The 18,729-nt window shown below is 35.9% G+C and overlaps 1 protein-coding gene across 3 annotated transcripts in view; it reads right to left on the minus strand.

The window, feature by feature from the left end:
• Positions 1 to 18,729, minus strand: part of GABRG2 (gamma-aminobutyric acid type A receptor subunit gamma2) — a 72,275-nt gene that overhangs the window by 21,533 nt on the left and 32,013 nt on the right. For all 3 annotated transcript variants that reach the window (XM_069773098.1, XM_069773097.1, XM_069773099.1), the window contains exons 5-6: positions 17,626 to 17,708; positions 16,812 to 16,949 (exon numbers count right to left, since the gene is read on the minus strand). In XM_069773098.1, the coding sequence (XP_069629199.1) occupies positions 16,812 to 16,949; positions 17,626 to 17,708 (221 nt within the window). The remainder of the gene's footprint in view (positions 1 to 16,811; positions 16,950 to 17,625; positions 17,709 to 18,729) is intronic.

Here is an 18,729-nt window from a genome sequence, read left to right on the forward strand (position 1 = left end):
ATTCTACCTATTGACATATTAAGTTCTTCAGAAACCTGTTGTTTACTCAGATACACAGGTAGGAAGAAAGGATGTTCACACACCTTGTTAAAGTGAGTTCTAACGCTAACTTCTTGTTTAAGATTTACTAGCACTCATGTAGGAATTCCAGTGCATATCTTAGTATTCATCTACCTTAGCAGATGAACATGTAAATTGGTTACATCAGGAGTTGCTATTTGAATGAGTCTTGAACATGTCTGTGTATCTTTATCATACATAAGGCGAAAGGAAGAAGGGAGCAGAATAATACATTTTTTGTGACTGTTTGTGAAGTTTTAGTATTCATCAGCCATTTTTAATTTTTATTTATTTGTTTATTAATTGTTATTATAATAGTGATTACCATGGTATCTCACTATCTGGATGTAGCAATGTGTGGTCTGTTTGTATACTAGGCAAGTGAGCCCTTTTTCTTTTTTTTTAAAAAAAAGTTTTTAAAATATCATAAATCCTACACACAAAAGCTTAGAATGATATTCATGAGAAGAATCCAGAGCTGTACGTAGGTTCACTTGTTTGAGAGTAACTTTTATTTTGTAAGCATCTAAAATTTATTAGAGCCATACTTTAAAACTGTAACATCTAGGCAAGCCATTTACCTCTAAAACCTGTATTTTCCAAAGAGAAATGTGGAAGTATTTTGGAGACATTTTGTTCCATATTCTTAAGTAAATAAATCCATTATATTGCTGTAAGAGATTGCCAAATTACCTGGAAAAGAGTGCTTCAGAGTTCACTTCTATGACTATTAAAAATAAGATATTATGAATCATACTTGTGGGGTTTTATAACTTCTTAGAACAATTTTAAATAAAAATATCACAAGCATACTTGTTTTCCAACTTGAGACGTTCCTCTAGAAAACGCTATTGTGGACTGTTTGAGAAGTAAACAGTATCCTCATTCTCCTGCTACTGGTTTGCCTGAGGACAATGCTGCTCTGTGTGCGGATTCCATATTCTTTCTGGTTTCTTAAGCATTTTGTCTTGCAGAAGCCAGGTGCAAACCTTCAGCAATGTGCAAATTAATCTTGTTCACAATCACAGCTAACATATAACAGCAGAAACATCCACTGGCAAAAGTAGGTGTTGCAAAATAGGCTACGGTGTGATGCATGAGGAAATGAAATGGAAAAAACTAGCTCTAATAGAGCAGTTATTTATATGCTAAGAAAGGAGATGGCAAATGTGTTTGGGTGTATTTTTAACCTCTTGAGCTTTCTAGGAGGATATTATTGATGTGAGGTAGAAAGTAAAATCACTGGAGGAAAGAAAAAGCAGCTGTCAAACCCAGAGTCTCTGTAGCTATTAGAAGGGGGGGAAATGATTTTTAAAATCAGAGAACAAAAAGAAATAATGGCACTGAAGCCGAAGGAACTAGGTTATGGTTAAAATAGTAAATAAATGTAGAGTTTAAAAAGTAGAAGGTGTCAGAGATAGTAAGAGAGAAAGAGAAAGAGAAACTACAAAAAATGGCAAACAATGAGATGAAGTTCTAAAATTATACTGAATACCAAGAGCAAGAGTAAGACAGGCCACAGACCTGCATGCAACAGGCCTGAAGGGAAGAACAGAGATGAAGAGGATGCTTAGTTTGAAGATCATGTCTCAGAAGAGACAGCTATGAATCATGAATAATTTATAACCAGTATTGCCATTTGAAGTCAAACAGATCAAGCCTAGGATGTAAAAAAATTCTTTAAAGACTACGGATACCATCTTGAAGTTTCAGTTACCAGCTTCACAGGAATAAAGGTAGAGTTTCTAGGTGTATGTAATCACCCTAGTCCAAATCCTACAAGGTATTTAAATGGCTTGCCCTTTTCAAGAGGACACCTTTGAAGAACTATTTATTTCTCAGATAGACGTATTCAGGATAAAGTTCACAGCTACTACAAAACAGGTTCCCCTGGGAGCCTCCATTACACGTAGCAGTGTGAATACCATCACATTGTATGTTTTCAGGCCAGGAAGTGCAACCTCTTAATCTTTCCTTAAAAGTGAGGTTATAACACTGTGAATCCCATGGGTTATGTCTTTTTAAGACTTTCCTCTTTTAGCATTTGAAAATGTTATGCCCTGGAAAGCTTTTAAAAATGAACTGGCAATTCTGGATCTGAAACATTGTGTGGCATGCAGAGAAGGATGCATTTGGAGTCCCACAGGACTGTGATAAGGGAACTGTGGATTGAGCTTTACCACGTAGGCTGGAGTGTACTTTACACATTGGTGATGTAATGTGAAGTCGCTGGAAGCTAGATCTTGGTAAGGTCTCCTATATTGTTTTTTAGAAGTTAGCTGCTGTGTTTGTAACTCCACAGAGAGATATGGCTGCAACTGGTGCTAGGCACCAGAAGAGGTTAATATGCTCAAAAGAGTCATCCGATGCTTTTTGCATTTATCTTTCTGTGGAGTTTGTTGTCATAAAAGACTTAAGGGTTGAGATGATAGGTTGGGTGCAGAAATGATGCAGTGGTCATTCATCTCTTGCAGCTGTAGCTTGTTATAGAGATTCTCTATGAGACAAAGTCAGTCATGATGTTACCTCAGATGCCATAAGAGAGAAGGATACTCAAAACCCAAGAGGCAAAGCAATGAAATTGCAAGCAGTAACTTCTTACACCCAACAAAACAATATTTGCTTTGAAGGGGCTCATGAGTTTCCTAGAAGGACTGTGGATATGGAAATGCCATCCAGTTTCCTTCAAGAAACCAACATTCCCACCAGGCAAATGCAGCACTCCTCCTCCAGGGCACTGTGCCCAGCAGCAGGCCTCCCTTCTGCTTCAGCTCTGCTGGCCCCATTCCCTAGCAAGCACTTTGCCGTTCATATGCATATACGGCAGGTGGGAGAGAAAGAGTAGCCAGAGCCAAGAGAGCATTTGAAATACTTTAGTAGAGTGAAAGAGAAGTCAGAGGTTTGGGTTTTTTTGTCATAACTTTCAGTTTTTACTGTGGAAATGACAGCAGTGTTCTCAAATTGCATCCCAACAGTTGCCAGCCAGATGAATTTTAAACATTTTATTATTTCCAGAAGTAGAATAAGTTCAAAAGAAGATGACTGATGGTAGTTTTTGAAAAATACTTGTTTTACTGGTGTAGTTTCCTCCCTGTTTCTTGATCCTAACAACTCTGTGTGAACACCTTATTCAGCAAAGTGAATGTTTGAAAATAAGAACACAGGTGTAAACAAGTTCTCCAAGCATGAAACAATTTGCTTGTTGTTTAGTTGTATTACCATGAGCTAGCAACCCTGATCTTGGATTAAAATTCCACTATCATGGAAATTATATCTAGAAGAAAAAAGAATTTGTATCCCCCAAGTTTGCATTCCCCAAGTAAGTGAATTAAAGAATTAGAACTTTGCCATATCAAAAATAATATTCCTCATTGCCCTTTTCTGAAAGGCTACTTTTTCATTTAAATTTATTTTTATATTGTATTTTAAATTCTGTGCACAGGTACTACCTGTGGCACTGCATTCAGATAGGCATATTAACAATTATCACACATTTGTCTTTGATTTTAATTAGTACAGATGAAATAAAACTCCCTCATGTAACCAACCTAGTCTGAAGTGTAGGCTGTCTATACAAAGAACTTTAGCTTGGGCTGAATTTCCTCATTTTCAGATGTGCTAGAGTGAAATATTATTCTAAGAACATTTCTATTTAAAATTTTTGCTCTCAAGTCTGCTAGAGAATCTTCATACAAAAGTTCAGTATATATTAGAAAATTACTATCTCTTTAATTCCAGACACCAAATCCAAACTGTTTATCTGAACTGTGCGTAAAATAATTGCCATTCTTCAACCTACAAATATCAGGCTGAACACTTCTCAGATTATTTCAGTTGTTTACTGATTTCAGTTTAATTCCCAATATTCGCACTAGGATATTTTGGCTCATAGAGCTTGAGTCCCATCCAGAGGTTGGAATTATAATGGCTTGTGAAGTGTAATTAAAAATTAAAAAAATAATGAATAGCCCTTTTTTATAAGCCTCAGAACTGGTACTGTTTAAGATTTCATTAAAACTTAGAGAATCATATTGCTTTTTATCCTCTTCCTTTAAGAGAAATCAAGGTTATATTATCTCAGGCCCTCCTCATTTATAATTCTGAAAATACTGATCAGTTATAACTATTAAGACAGAAGTTGCAAAGTGTCAAAAAAGCAGGTAGAGGGATTTGAGGGACTGTCATATAATGCTACCCTACTGCTTTCTACAACATCATACACTCTTCCTCCCAAGAAAGGTTAAGGCATGAATTTGATTCTTGTTAGACTCCAGAGAAATGACTTAGAGAACACCTGTGAGGACTGCTTCAGCTGCTGAAAAAGCTTAAATTGGCATTTACATGTTCATTAGACAGCAGGGAATTCTGCCATGAGATGCAAATCTATAAGAAATCAGCCCTTCTGCTCACAGAACTATTCATTTCTCTTACTTAATTCTCCCTAGAAAAAATCTCTTATCACACCAAGAAACAAAAATCTGTTTTAAACTTTTAAGGATGTGGCACTAGGAATGAGGTGGGCCAGAGAGAAAGAGATAAGAGGTAGAGATTTTTTTCCTCCCAACTCATCAACCTCATCAGCGCATCATGTTTAGGGGGTATGGTTAATTCTAAAGCTACCTAATGAAGAAGAGGTGGGCACCAAAGCTGGCAAACAGCAGGGAAATGTCTGCTTGTGGTTGCTTTTATATTGACTTGTTTCAGAACATAACCTGAGGTAATGATTGCAAGTATAAAATGATTCATCCTCCCGCACAGAATAGGCACTACCACATCTAATGACATGCCAGCTGCATTATCCTAGATCAGCTGGCTGGTAGGAAGTTCGACATCAACAGTCCTAGTCATTACAAAGCCCTGAAATAATACTACCATGACAGACTGTACTATGTTCTAACACAAATTGCCATACCTCCTGTGGGAGTATACCATGGTACCTTTCCTGTCTGGGGCACTGGTGGGATTTGACCTTGGCACATAAAATGAACCAGTTCATGAGTTCAGAGAAATGTCATGTTTCCATATTCCAGTATTCAGAGGGTTGATCTTTTCCTCTTTTGCTTTTCTTCTCTGACTTACAGAGCTATAATGGATTTTTAATATTTGCACTATTCGCTAGTAATAAATTCTCCAGGTGAAATTCTTTGCTTTTCTTGTCAACAGAGATACAGTGTCTCTCTCAGAACTGAAAGTTATCATAGATTTTCTATACCTATACTTGAAAGTCTAATTCTTTTTTTCTGCAGTATTGCTAAATCTAGTCATACATGTTTTAACAATTATTATTTTAAAAATAATAATAATAGGAAAAAGAAAAGTAATTTCTTCATATTCAATAATATTCTTGCTTTTCCCAGGATGGCAACAAATGGTGAGAGTTATTCAAGAGCTCTTATTTCATAGCTCAGATCCTTAGCATGAGAGCAAACATAGCTGGAGTGATAGTATGCTGTTATGAATTGCCCTGGTTATTGCTTTTGCACTTGTACAACCGAAGTTAAGGTATGCAGTTCCAAGACATTGCTGTTTCACTTGATGTTTTTGCAACTGGAGCAATCTAATAGCTCTGTTCCAGACCAGTAATTTGCTACAGTGATATGAAAAAGGAACTTCTGGTGAACTACAAGGGTGGTTGGAAATATTCAAACTTGTTTCATTTTGTTTTTAAATAAATGTTACTGGATAACAGCAGAAAATAATCTAAGAAATCACTACCAGTTCTTTATGACTATATGTTTTTTTTATTTTACATAACTAGAGAAGGGATGTTAAGTCAGGTCAAATAGTTATTGCTATCTGTAATTTGAATGGAATGGACAAGGTGTGAACTCACTTTAGGGTTTTTGGAGTGGGGCAAGTGAAGAGAATTACTTGGGGTTTTCTTAACCTATACGCTCACAGAACAGAAGCAACCTTGGATGACTGACAGTTACCTACACAGTACGACTCTACTTCCTCTTCAAGCTCACATTCTCAAGATTAAAAGAGAAGAAATTGAGCTACAATCAACAAAACCACATTATTTGTGATAGTCAAGGTTTTTCACAATTTTCTCAATTGTTAGAACTATATACAAGAAAGAACAAATAGTAATTTGTTGACTAGTTTCATGATCATTTCTAGTCACTAGCATTAAGACACACAAAGGGTGTTGTGGCACTTTATACATTAAATCTTGAAAAATATTTCAAGATTCTCTTATGTAGGGCATGATACAAGAAAGTATTATTACATAAATTTTATCCTGCAGCTCTTTAGCCTTAATTATGCAGTCTTCTCAAGAGTAGCAAAGAACTCACTTAATAGACTGCATCACTTTTTGAGATAAGTGGCGTATTTATAGCTTCTATAATGTATATCAAAATGAGGACAATTATGCCTGGTTAAAAAGGCGATGTTAAAACACATGCTAGTTACAATTAAGAATTTGTTTTAACAATAAAAATGAGCGAGTTAATGTTTGTGAAACATAAAATTTTAATGACAAATATTTGACCATTATTACCATGCTTAACATTATGCCACTATATTCTTCTGTGAGAATGTGTGGTCAACGTTATAGGATGGTTTTATGGAATCGTAGATAAAATATCTGAAAATGTAAGTGGAACATTTTATAATCACAAGGCACTGCAGAGAGTTTTAGAAGTTTGTACATACTGTACACATTTTCATTTAACACCGTAGTCTGTTTTCTTTTTGTTTCTCCTGTTTTATTTGATACAAAAAATTGAAAATCAAAGCTCACTGGGAAGGTCTCTTTAAACTTCATGGTGTTAAATTAGTTTAATTTGCTTTTTACATGGGATATTTGGCTGGATTTGAGTATTATTAGCTCCTATCAATGCCGCCTGACTCAGATACTCTTGTTATGCAGACTTCTATGTCTTACTTCCACTCAGTCTTTCAATTATATCTATTCAAATACAGTGACAACCTCCCCCAACAAAACAGCATCTTAGATAAGTAGGTTACTAAAAATGCTATGTAATGACATGAGATTGAGAAGCTAGAAATTGCACTTCCAAACTTAAGGGATTTAACTGTGTAAGAACAGCCTTAGAGGCATATGTTTATTATTTAGGACATATACGTGCCCCAGGCAAATGCAAACTTATTTCAAATGAACTATTCCTACACTTCATGAATGTTAAGTTGTCATCACCTTCAAACATTATTAATGAATTTGTTTTTCTCCACTGAAAGCACAGGAAGATGATGAGAAAGGTAAGACCAAGGGAAAAAAATGTGAAAGAAATTATCTTAAAATAATTGTACTGCAAACATTTTTTTTGAACACAAAAAGGGTCTAGAAGTGAAACATCAGTGAAGAAGTCGACCATCAGTGCTACGCTGATCAATTTACAGGTTACAGAGATTACCTTGTGACTCTACAGGTGAAAGGCTGAAGTGCTCAGGAACCTTCCAATTTATCACAGGATTGCTTGAAGTTTAATTATTTAAACAGCACAATAAAACATTTATTTATTTAAATCAATAATTTAAACATACTTATTCACTATGAAGAAAACTCTTCTAAAAAATTGCTTAGTATTCAGAGTTATTTTAATGCTAAAATAATTGTGACTATACATTGTCCTTTAACTACTAAGCCATTGTGTCTAATCCTTTTGAACCAAAGATTTCTTACCATAATTCATTATAAGACCTAGCTCCAGTTGCAGAGTGGAATTACAGTGATTTTCTCTTGTGATATTGCAACAGTTTCTGTGAAAGTCAATCAGTGGATGGGATATGATGATTTCATTACCAAACAGGAATTAAAAAAGGGAGTCGGGATGTTAATATGCTTTGTGTTTCAAAGAGTCATCAGTACTTATGAAAATACATTCATAGGGACATTAGAGGCATCACAAAAATTTGTATGCTTAGTTAATGTAGGAAAGGTTTTAAGACATAGACTCACTTTGTTAATTTCCTGATTTTTATCATAAAATTAAAAACATTCAAAATGATGTTTTTTCTTTATTTTTAAAGAATTTCAATTTCCTAAAAGATCTAATTATTTTCTTGCTATTAAATGAACAAATATTATGTCTTAAAGCCATTGTTCTGTTATATCCACAAAATTACATTTATTACAAAACCAATCTTGCCTTTAACATCTGTGCTTTTGCAATTACCCTGCATTAGGTTCAGCGGAAATGCTTGTAAGATTCCACGTTATCCCTCATTCTGTGGTTACTTGTATATGAATCCTTTTTATCCTTACTTGACCTTTCTAAAGCTCAGTTTAAATTGTAGCAAGCCGTGCTTTCAGTTATGGCAAACCTTCAGAAAGACAAACTCGGAAAAATAAACTTGACCCTCAAGAGTCTTTGTTCAATTGGGAAGTCACACTGGGGTGGGTTGAAAGAGGTTTCAGGCCCCACAACCCTTTTCTTCAGGGACAGTCATGATTTCACTTTGCTGGGGTGACTCAGTTGACATTGAGTCTAGGAAAAACTGAGAGTACAAAAAGGCTGAATTACTGTCACTGGAATTTTAAGAAAGCCTTTAACCCTTCTCAAAGGATAAAAAATAATCATCAAAGAGCTCTTCAACTCTTTATATGATTAGTTAGAAGCAGGTGATCTTGAAGGCCTAAACCTGAAGCTATACAGATAAAACCTGAACAGAAAAGTCAGATTCTTTCAATCTGTAAGAATTTTAAACATATTCATTCCACAGGAATAGTGGGCATTTTTCCTGCCCATTAAACCACAAAGATCTAGCCCATCACTGCAAAAGAGATAGGAAAGTTAAGGAGTCTTTGTGCTCTGGATGCTTTTTTGCATTAACACCAAAGCAGTGATGGCCCTTCAATCCTCAGTCACAGCTCCATCGCTACTGCTGTGGCTTGGTGGTTCTCACTGCTTACCATCAAACCCTTTCCAAGGAGCCTTACAGCAGCTAGCAACATTATGGAAATGTATTTCACATGGGTGCAACTACACTTGCCACATAAACTGGAAAGATCCTTTTTATTGTGGTCATAACTGAGCATGGAGCAGAAAAACAGGCCAAACCTAGCTATTAATTATATGTCTAACTTGGATCCACAGTCTTTCTTGTTGGATATGTCATTTGTTATTAAATTCCCTGTTCCTCAGCCTACACTGTTAAGGTGGCATGGAATTTCCTATTGTTCTGCTGTCACAGGAATGGGTCCATAGTGATTTCAAAAACAACTACAGACCAGATGACAAACAGAGAGGTGTTTGGATGATTAAAGAAAGTGGGAAGGCAACTGCACAGATTTTCTGAGGTCTTTTGGGATGTTTCCAAGGGCTGAAGCAGTCAGTACAGAAGAGACCCAAATGCAGTTGACTCGAGTCCTTCCCAGCCATTGCAGGAGAGGCCTCTGTCCCTCTTGTCTGCAGCTTCTTGTCCAGTTTCTCAGGAAGCCTTCAGCTCGTCCCTGTCATCTTGTCTGCCTCACAGGGATTATACAAGGATAAATGGTTCTAAGGTGTTCTGATTTTACAGTTCTGAAAAAGTGCATGTACATAGATCCCGGATGTCTGCATGACAGGGAGGAACCAAAAAGCCTGCTTATGGAATTAGTTCATTTATGCAGTCATGTGAATTCATCTATAAATACTCATGTGCCACACAATTAATCAACTTGGATGAGAAAATGTGGAGTATACAACAGGCATGGGAGGGAGTGAATTGTACTACATCTTTAGTCGTTGAAGACATGATCCTGAAACACAGACTAATTATTTTCAATGAACAAACTTTTCAACAGTTATAATTTTAGCAAAAATGCATTAATTGCTATGGTTTGGTGAATAACTGAACAGATATGAGCATCTGGATTGCTTGAGAAAAGCTTGTTATTAATATTTGATAAATGTTTGTTATTCATTATCCTTCAAAAAAATATGCAGGAATAGTTACCTTAGACTAATTTTATTCCCTGAAAACAATATCAAACTGTTGTAAGCTACCACCTTAAAAAAATCCCTCCTTCTGCTCACATAATTGTCTGTAACCCTTCATGATGGTGGTATATGAAAGTTAAATAACTCAACTCCTCTGTGTTTTCTTTCAAATCATTATATGTTGGGTACAGTAATGTTAAACAGTGGTTCATGTGAGTTAAAATAAGGGAGAGATTAAATGGAAAAAAAAAGAGAATAATTTATAAGCAAAAATATTCTCTGGTACTCTTTTTCTGGACAGGTGATGAGTACTTATATTAGAAGTAGAATCTTAAGATATAGCTATTAAGATATTTTAGAGTTATCTTAAGGCTATTAGCTTAGAGCTGAGGATTTCCTTTGAAGCAGCAAACATAAAAATAGGCCTTTCAGTCCATTGTGTCCGCCTACTGCTTTAAATGTTCCACTGTCCTAGAGAGACAGTATTCTTTCAGCAAATATGTTTAAGGTAATAATTTAATATAGCCTTTCAAAAAACAAGGATATTGAGATAAATATCCTTTTAAACTATAAAGAGAACAATGAAGATACACAAAACAATTTAATAGTAGGCTGGGTTTTCTGACTTAAAGCTTATGTCACCATTTGCTCCTCTGCAAAGTGGATACAAAGTATGTTTAAATTCTGCCAAAAGCAAAATGCAGGTACTGATATCTTGTACCTATTCACTAGGTCAAAATCTTCAGACAGGGAATGTTTTCAATTCTCAGAGGGATCTCCCTGACAATGCCATATGCTGTAGTCAACCCATACTAGAACCTAGAGCTGTGTATGGGGCTGTCAGGGATTTCTAGGCACAGTGGCAATCCACCTATGGCCATTGCTTAATGTCAGGCCTATTTCCCAACACAGATCTTCAAATAAGATATATGTACCTGTCATATCATATTTTGACTTAATAAAAAAGCATAGGGAGAAGACTCCTGGGTTTTTTGGGCACCGTGAAAACTCTGGGGACTGCATGCCTGCCACAGTTCAATTCATTACAATACAGCATTAAAATAAAGTATAAAGTCTGCAAATACATCCTCTTCCACAAAATAATAGCCTTGACCACATTTTCCCGACAAAACAGAAACCAGACCCAGATCTTTTTCTGTGGCTTAATAGAAGAATAGCAAGATAACTATTTAATTACCAATTTGACACTGTTTATCAATTATGAGCAGTACACTGTCTCTACTGCACAGCTCCAATTAGCTCTGTAAAACACAGAACAAGAAGAAAATAAAAAGGAATTTACAGATATTGGCTTACCAGTCTTGTGGATCCTGTGCAGCTTGTTGAACTGCTATTTATTGATTAGTCTTATAATGCCTTTGTATCTAATTAAAAATTCAGGATGGGCTCTGTGAATAAGCAATAGACAATCTCTGGTCTAAAAAAGAAACTACCCAGTCACAGAAATGAACTGGGAATACCAGAAGCTCCATCTGTCCTGAGTAATTACACATTCACAAACTCTTTTGCATAGTACAGTATTCTGTATGTTCAAAAACACTGGAATAGTAAGTAGAAATTCAGTTTGTGGAGTAATTTTATGAAATTCATAGAAACCTATTGATGAAAAGAATTTCAAGATATAAGGTCGTCCTTTCCTCCTAGTCTGAGGTATGATCTCATAAAACCTCTAATTTAAGGGTTTCTACAATCTCCCTAAATAGTATGTGCCACTGCTGATTATTGTTATGTTTAAAAGCAGTATGTTTGTTTCACTCCTTTGATCACCAATTATATTTTCTTCCAGACTAGTTCCATACTTCCAAATATTTCCATAGATCATATTGTCTAAACCAATTACTTATTACGCTCTCCTTCACTCCCCTGTCTTTCTTAAAATGTTGCACTTAAAAGTGAACCTTTTTTTTTTAATCAAGCAGAATGCAGCAACCATTTGACATCAGTTTTTCACAGAGTAGAACAGTGACTATTTCTTCCAAGTTTACACACAACACTGAGTAATGCATCCCAGAAAAGGTGGGTTTATGTAACAGTATCACATTCTCTATCCTTGTGTGTTTGTGGACTACTACAGCCCCCAGAATTTTTTTCATAACTACTCATCTTTTTATATTTGTGCATTTGATTATTTCCTTCCTACAATCTTTCACTCTTTATTTAAAGTAACTAATTACCAATTTTGGAATTTTCCTATTTTCCTGTTCCCAAAGTGCAACATGTCCCTAATCAGTGTCATCCACTTGTGCATTATATTTTGCAAATCTTACACTTCTGTATCACTTGTTGCATTGCAGTAACAATCAGAAAAATTAAAGTTTATCTTTCTCGCTAGTCAAATCTGAATTGAGAGAGTTCTTTAGAAAAACTAAGCAATAGACACCTTTTGTTCTATAATATGATTCTAGCTAAGCTTTATAATATTTTCATTTTGATATCCAAAAAGTGAATAACAGCAGCATTTGCTGATATGATTCACAAGTGGTGGACCTGCTGGACTGTTTTCTCACCTAATTGGTTTCTTATTTTTAATCCACAGTGAATATTAAAGGTCAGAAATTAGATATAGAATAGTTTTTAAAGCAAAAAAGAACAACTGACATTCATTTAAATCAAACGTATTGTGCAATACTAAATGAGAATATGAGGGATGGAAAAGTACGTCCTGTGCTAGAGCAGTCATTTTTTGGTTTTCTTCTGTTATTATTGCTGCTTATTGTATGATACAGCTCTCTCTCTTTTTATGATATACAGCTCTCTTTCTTTTTATTCTAAGCGTCCACTTTCTGACACATTTGCCAGCTAGTTTTACATTTATCCCATGTATAGACCATATGGCTGATAAATCACACACCCTTAAATAACTAAAGACATGGTAAGCATAATATGAACTCTGAACATGTCAGTAAAGCAACTGGCTTTACTATGCAACCTCAGCATTAGGTTTGAAGTAGGATTTTGTAAATCTGATGCTTTCTTTGTAAGGACTACTCATGGCAGCATCCATCCGAATTTCAGAAGTTGTTGAATTTTTATTCTCTACACTTTTCCATTAGTTCATCCTTTTTTATTGGAGAATCTCACCACCATTCAGTGGATGGGGCCTTACACTGTGACCAAAAAGGTCACGCAAAAGAAATGGTAGTTTCTTAATAAATGACCAAAATATGCACTGTTTGAGCAGTGATTATGGACATACTTCAATAATACAATAAATCTTAAACCCATCTCAGTTTATAAGTATGTGAGGTCAAGTGGAGTGGTTTATATAACTCATATGCTATTATGTCCTAACATGCACTTTATTGCAAATAATCTGAACTAAACCACTACTGATTACACAGCATAGGTTGTAGTGAAAAAGCAAAAAATATATACAGGTAATATATTATTAAATGTACAGACTATTTAGTCATTTCAATGAAAAGTTCATAGGACAGAAGGTTGAGAGTTAACTTTTCTTAACAGTGCCTGCTATTAATGGATTCTATTAGCTAAGTCATTTCTTACTGCTTGGTCTGTGACTTTTGAAGAAAATTGGAGTCACACGTGAATGTTCAGTTTGGAGAGAAACAAGCTGACAATTCAGGATTACTCACTTCAGATAAGAGAAACAGACAGGATGGTTTGTAATATTCCAGTTGCTTTTTTCTGCTGTTATGGGGATTTGCTAACTGATCAGGGACAGAATTCCGACATCTGGCCCTTTCAGTTAATCTTATATTTCTGCAGCACATGCAAAGGAAGAGCAGCAGATAAATGTAGTCACTTCAGCAAGTCTGTCAGATCTTATGAAGCTTGCACTCAAACAATCCTTGTCCTTCTCTGCCCATAACCCAGGCCAGATCTCAAATGTTCAGCTATGGCATGACAGAATAGAGGTAACGGAGTTTGTAATGACTAAGTCTCAGCCATCCTTTCTGATTCTCTTCTCTGCTCCAGTCACCAAGCAAGCATAGCCCTCAGGGACTAGACAGTGTTAGTCACTGGGAGGCATGAAGCTGGAAACAAGAGTTTGTTTTGAAATGGAGTAAATGCAGGTATGGAAAGTTTACTCCAGTTTCAAATGCCTTAACACTACTCCCAGGCTCCTTCTGTTCTGTAACTGTTCAATCTCATATTCTCTAATTTCCCTGTCTCGTGTTTAGGTTTCTCTGGTTTCTGTCATCATATAAATTTAGTTTTGGGGAAGAGTTCTTGGAAGTGTAGTATAGTCATCTCCCCAACATCTCATTAATCTTTCCATTGCCTCCTCCACTGTACCTCAGCTCATATCCCCACTGAAGCATTGGCAGTGGTACTGTCATTAGTTTGTACCTAAATCCTATTATATACAGCACTGCAATTAGTTGCATAAAGTCTCAAGACTTATTTTGGCTATATGGGCATTCAAATACCGAACTTGTGTAGTCAGGCTGCACATAGGTTGCTAATAAATCTATAAGCTTGGAATATTTTTCTTGTCTTTTCTTTTGGGGAAACTTATTGAAAATGTGTGCTTGTAAGAGAGTAATTATAGGTAGAGTATGGGCCTGGCTGAGAAATATTGGACTTAATGTAGCTCCTAGCATGCTAATAAGGCACTTAAGTAAGCAATGAACACTCTTTAGGCTCTGCCAGCTTTAACAAAATATTTAACAAAATATTTGTAGGAGATAGACCAGATTCATGATAATCCCTATTTTTTTGTTGTTGGGGTTTTTTCCCCACCTTCTAATTATTTAGATACTGCACCTAGATCAAAATCAAATCTAATTTTCTTTCATATCTGTGGTTATAAAAACAAGAGGAGCAAGGAAAATCAAACAAGATAACTGCAGCAGCAGAAGTATATACACAGGACTTTCCCCCAAATTTTTATACTCAGCAGGTCTTTGAAAGCAGCTCAGCAGGCTGAGTAGCTTTCACAAACATTTCTTCTTAGGAATCAAGTGATGACTAGAGTGACTCTTTGCTGCTTTAAAGTGGATGCTAGCTGCTAATTACTTTTTTTTTTTTTTTTAAGTAAATTAAAAGGGCTGGTGTGTGTTGTCATATTAAAAACTACTGATGCAACATTACAGTAGTACTCCAGGTGAGTACTAGAAGCTTGAATGGCTATCCCCTAAAAAAAAAAAAGGTTTTCTTTGCATGGGAAAGTATATTAGTATATTTTGCTTTCTGTGTTTTACTGTTTGTCTCCCAGTATGTTCTTTCTTCACATTAGCAGAACATTAGAGCATGCTTTTGATTCACCAGTGCAAGATGCACTGAATCAGTGGATCTGAAGCTTGTAGCATGTTAAGATTTTATTACTTTCTATCTCTGGCTAAAAAAAGTTTATTGACGAATGACTCAAGTGGAAAAGGCAAGAAAAAGAGCAAATAAAAGAAACTCAAAACTAAGACTGAAATAAAGTTAGTTTTCAACCTAGGCAAGATGGGACCTTAGACCATGCTTGGGCACACTGCTGCCTTTTGTGCTTTGTCTGTTAAGGGGGCAGTCTGAGGTGAGATGTACTGCTGTTTATATTTTTGCTTTGAGAGCAATTCCACCATGTCATGTATAATGGTGGTTATTAGCAGCTATGGCTCGCACACACGCTGCTCTCTTGTCCTCTTTTGAATCTTTATTTTTATTTTCCTGGGAAAAAGAGAAAGGTCAAATGCTTTCATGAATACCTGACTAAATATCTTCCTCAGCTAAAATGGCAGAAGATGCCATAAGGCAAATGTGGCTACAGCTGGGAGGCTTCATTCCATTTTTGCCCTGCTCATGAGACTAAACATGTCATTGGTGCTTAATGTCCAGTGATTCAGGAGTTGGAACTTGAATTAATTCTCAGCCTCTTTGTTTCCACTCCAGTGTAATGCACTGCAGGCTTCTCTCAACACTAGCGTATCTCACTCTCCTTTTTAATATAACAGCAATGCTGACCTTTTAGAAAGAAAATGGACGGTGATATTTCTGAGGTCAGAATCAACACAGAAGTCTGAATTTAAATCAATATATTTGCCAGAATAGTAAAATAAGGTAAAAATAAAAAACAACTTGAAAAGAAAAACTGCTTTCATTTCACTGTTCTTTTTGAAAGTAAGAAATCAAAGACAAGGGATATCATGCACATACAAGAATATTAATATGCAATTCCTCTTTACATCCTTTCTCATATTCACTGATTTTCTTTCCACTGAGAAATAAAACAATATATATGTCTAGAAGAATGTATTTTCCTGCTTAGTTAGTAGGGTTAAAGTTGCTATTTTTATTAAACGCTGAGTAGTTCCTCATTTATAACTTTAAATTCCATTACTTGTTTCCAAGGAGATAGAAATATGCAAGAAAATCATGTGAGACTCTGTTTTTTAAGGCTGTTCTCTTTAATGAGAGTTGAATATGCCCTGTTTTAAGGAACAAAATAAACTTGGAGCTGCTGTAGTAAAGAGGTTGGGACTTCAAATTTCATTTCTGTACAGGCCTACTTTCTGCTTCTGGAAGTTGGAATGGGATTGTAAAATATTCAAATCAGTATCAGATTATCATTTATTGGCTCAGCTGTGCTGTTTTCTACACTGAAGCAGGACAGGAAGTTCCCTTGCCCACCCACCCCTTATAATAGTGACTTTCTCCTGACAGTTCTAGGTATTTCTTGGAGGACAAGAATGGACAGGAGACAATTTATTTTTCTTCCTGTAAGATCTTCTTCAGAAATACTAAAGCCTAGATGGTTCCATAGGCATTTAAAAGCCTGTAATTGTTCAGTGAAGTGCCAATGCTAAGTTCTAAACAGAGATATCTTTCTTTTTTTCTTTCTGTTAATAAAATCCTAAGTGAATCTGAGGGTAAACAGATCAGTTGTCTTACCTGAAGTAGTCTTCACCACCTCAGTTGTATTTCTTAATCCTGTAAAGGAGAACTGGTAAAGCCTCCAGGACCTGGTGTCTCCCACCTCCACTGAGCTGCGCTTCCATTGGTAAATGATCTCTTCTCTCGGGTAGCCATCTTATTGCAATGGAAAATACAGAATGCTTTGTTTCACAGTCATTGCTAGAATTTTAGTGTACTTTGGGGAGTAAAAATACTATTTTCTGTTTCTGGAAAAAACTGGAGAAGCATATTGCAAGTAAATTATAGATAAGTTTTTCTCAAGTTACTTAGTAGTGCCTTTTACTTAATGTCACATTTTATTTTATTTATTATAAATTAAAACAGCACTTGAGATAAATTTTTCAAAAATCAGTTTTCCACTTTTGTGGACCCAATAGGATGCAATTTTACCCGTCCTTCAATTATGGCCAAAAAGTCTGCAGCTGGACCAGGAATTCACACCTTGATCTGACTGCAAAATGCCAAACTCTTGACTCCAACTATTGCAATAGTAAAACATCCATGCACAGAGAGAAAGTATCAGGTCATGAGACCTTGATGCTAAAAGTAAAAATTTCTACTGTCTTGCTAAGACATAGGCATAAATTAATCACATAGGACCAAGAAATTGTATCATTTTTTATGTAGCATTCCTCAATTATATTTGTGAACATATCTGACTCAGGTACTTGAAAATAAGGTCAAAATAAAACTGAAAACCTTTGGACTATGTCTTGTTAAGGACATGATAATTTTATAAGTGGTGTTCAGTGTGGGTCAGAAAAGGAATATTTCTAAGCATATTACTTACAGCTTGAAAATTCCAGGGGGCAGGAATGGGCATCCATTGGGAAGTTGTGCAACTGTAGCTGACACTCAGCATCAATTGTCAGCCTGAGAAGAAAGAGATCAGGATATACAGAACGCACTTGAGAAGTTTGTCCTGAAAGCTACATCATGGCAAGCAAAATGAGATTCTTAATAATATGGAACCTGACTATGAAATATGCAAGTATCTTTATATATATATATATAAAGCAAAAGTAAACTGTTGGTATGTATGTATTACTTTGGATATTCCAAGCATAGGAAGGCATCATGGTTACTAATAAGTAGTGTTTCTTTTTTGGCTACATAGACTCTAATCATCTACTTTCTGCATTGTGTAATAGAATAACGTATCAAAGTTATGTTCCTATGCATCTGAAACGGCAGCATTACTCAGGATTGGCAAATCCATAAGTAGATATACAGGTCATCTCATGAGCAGTGACAAATCTCTGTGTCACAACATGCCATAATGCACTAGGGAAATGTATTTTACGTGACAAAAATTCTATTTCAGAAATGATGGATGTGAGTCCAAATTTAGATATCTGCATCCAAGACAGCCATGTAGACTACTAGCTGTAGTGGAAAGGTGCTTTTAATTTCATTTCAAAATAAGACATTTAAATTAAATCAGAAGAAGAATATACGGAAAGGTGTTTCCACAGAATATCAGGAGAGTCGCCGTGATAACTCAGGTGGTGTAGGTACTATAGATCAGGTAGATACATGTACTTTTAGAAATCCAAAATTAGATGAGATTGATCCCCTGATGTGCCTGCCAAAAACTCTACCATTTTTCATTCAGTCCCTTAATTGTTGCTGGCCTATACATAGCCCCAGCCCTGCCATGAGCTGCATGATACTTGGACTTTGGAAAGGAGGGATTAGGTGGGGTGACAGAGGGGAAAAAGTAAAAGGAGGGGAAAAAAAAAGGAGCAGAGTGACGTTTGTTTGTTCAATGAGTCTCTGGGAAATCTGTAGGTTTCTGGGCTTTGCTGATTTCTGGGTGTCCAAATGAGCAACCCAGTGAGCTGGGTTTGTCTCCTGGCTCCTGCATGTAGGTGCTGCGTTCGGATGACTCCCT

The sequence above is a fragment of the Haliaeetus albicilla genome, chromosome 27 (assembly GCF_947461875.1).
Source record: "Haliaeetus albicilla chromosome 27, bHalAlb1.1, whole genome shotgun sequence".
Lineage (NCBI taxonomy): Eukaryota > Metazoa > Chordata > Aves > Accipitriformes > Accipitridae > Haliaeetus > Haliaeetus albicilla.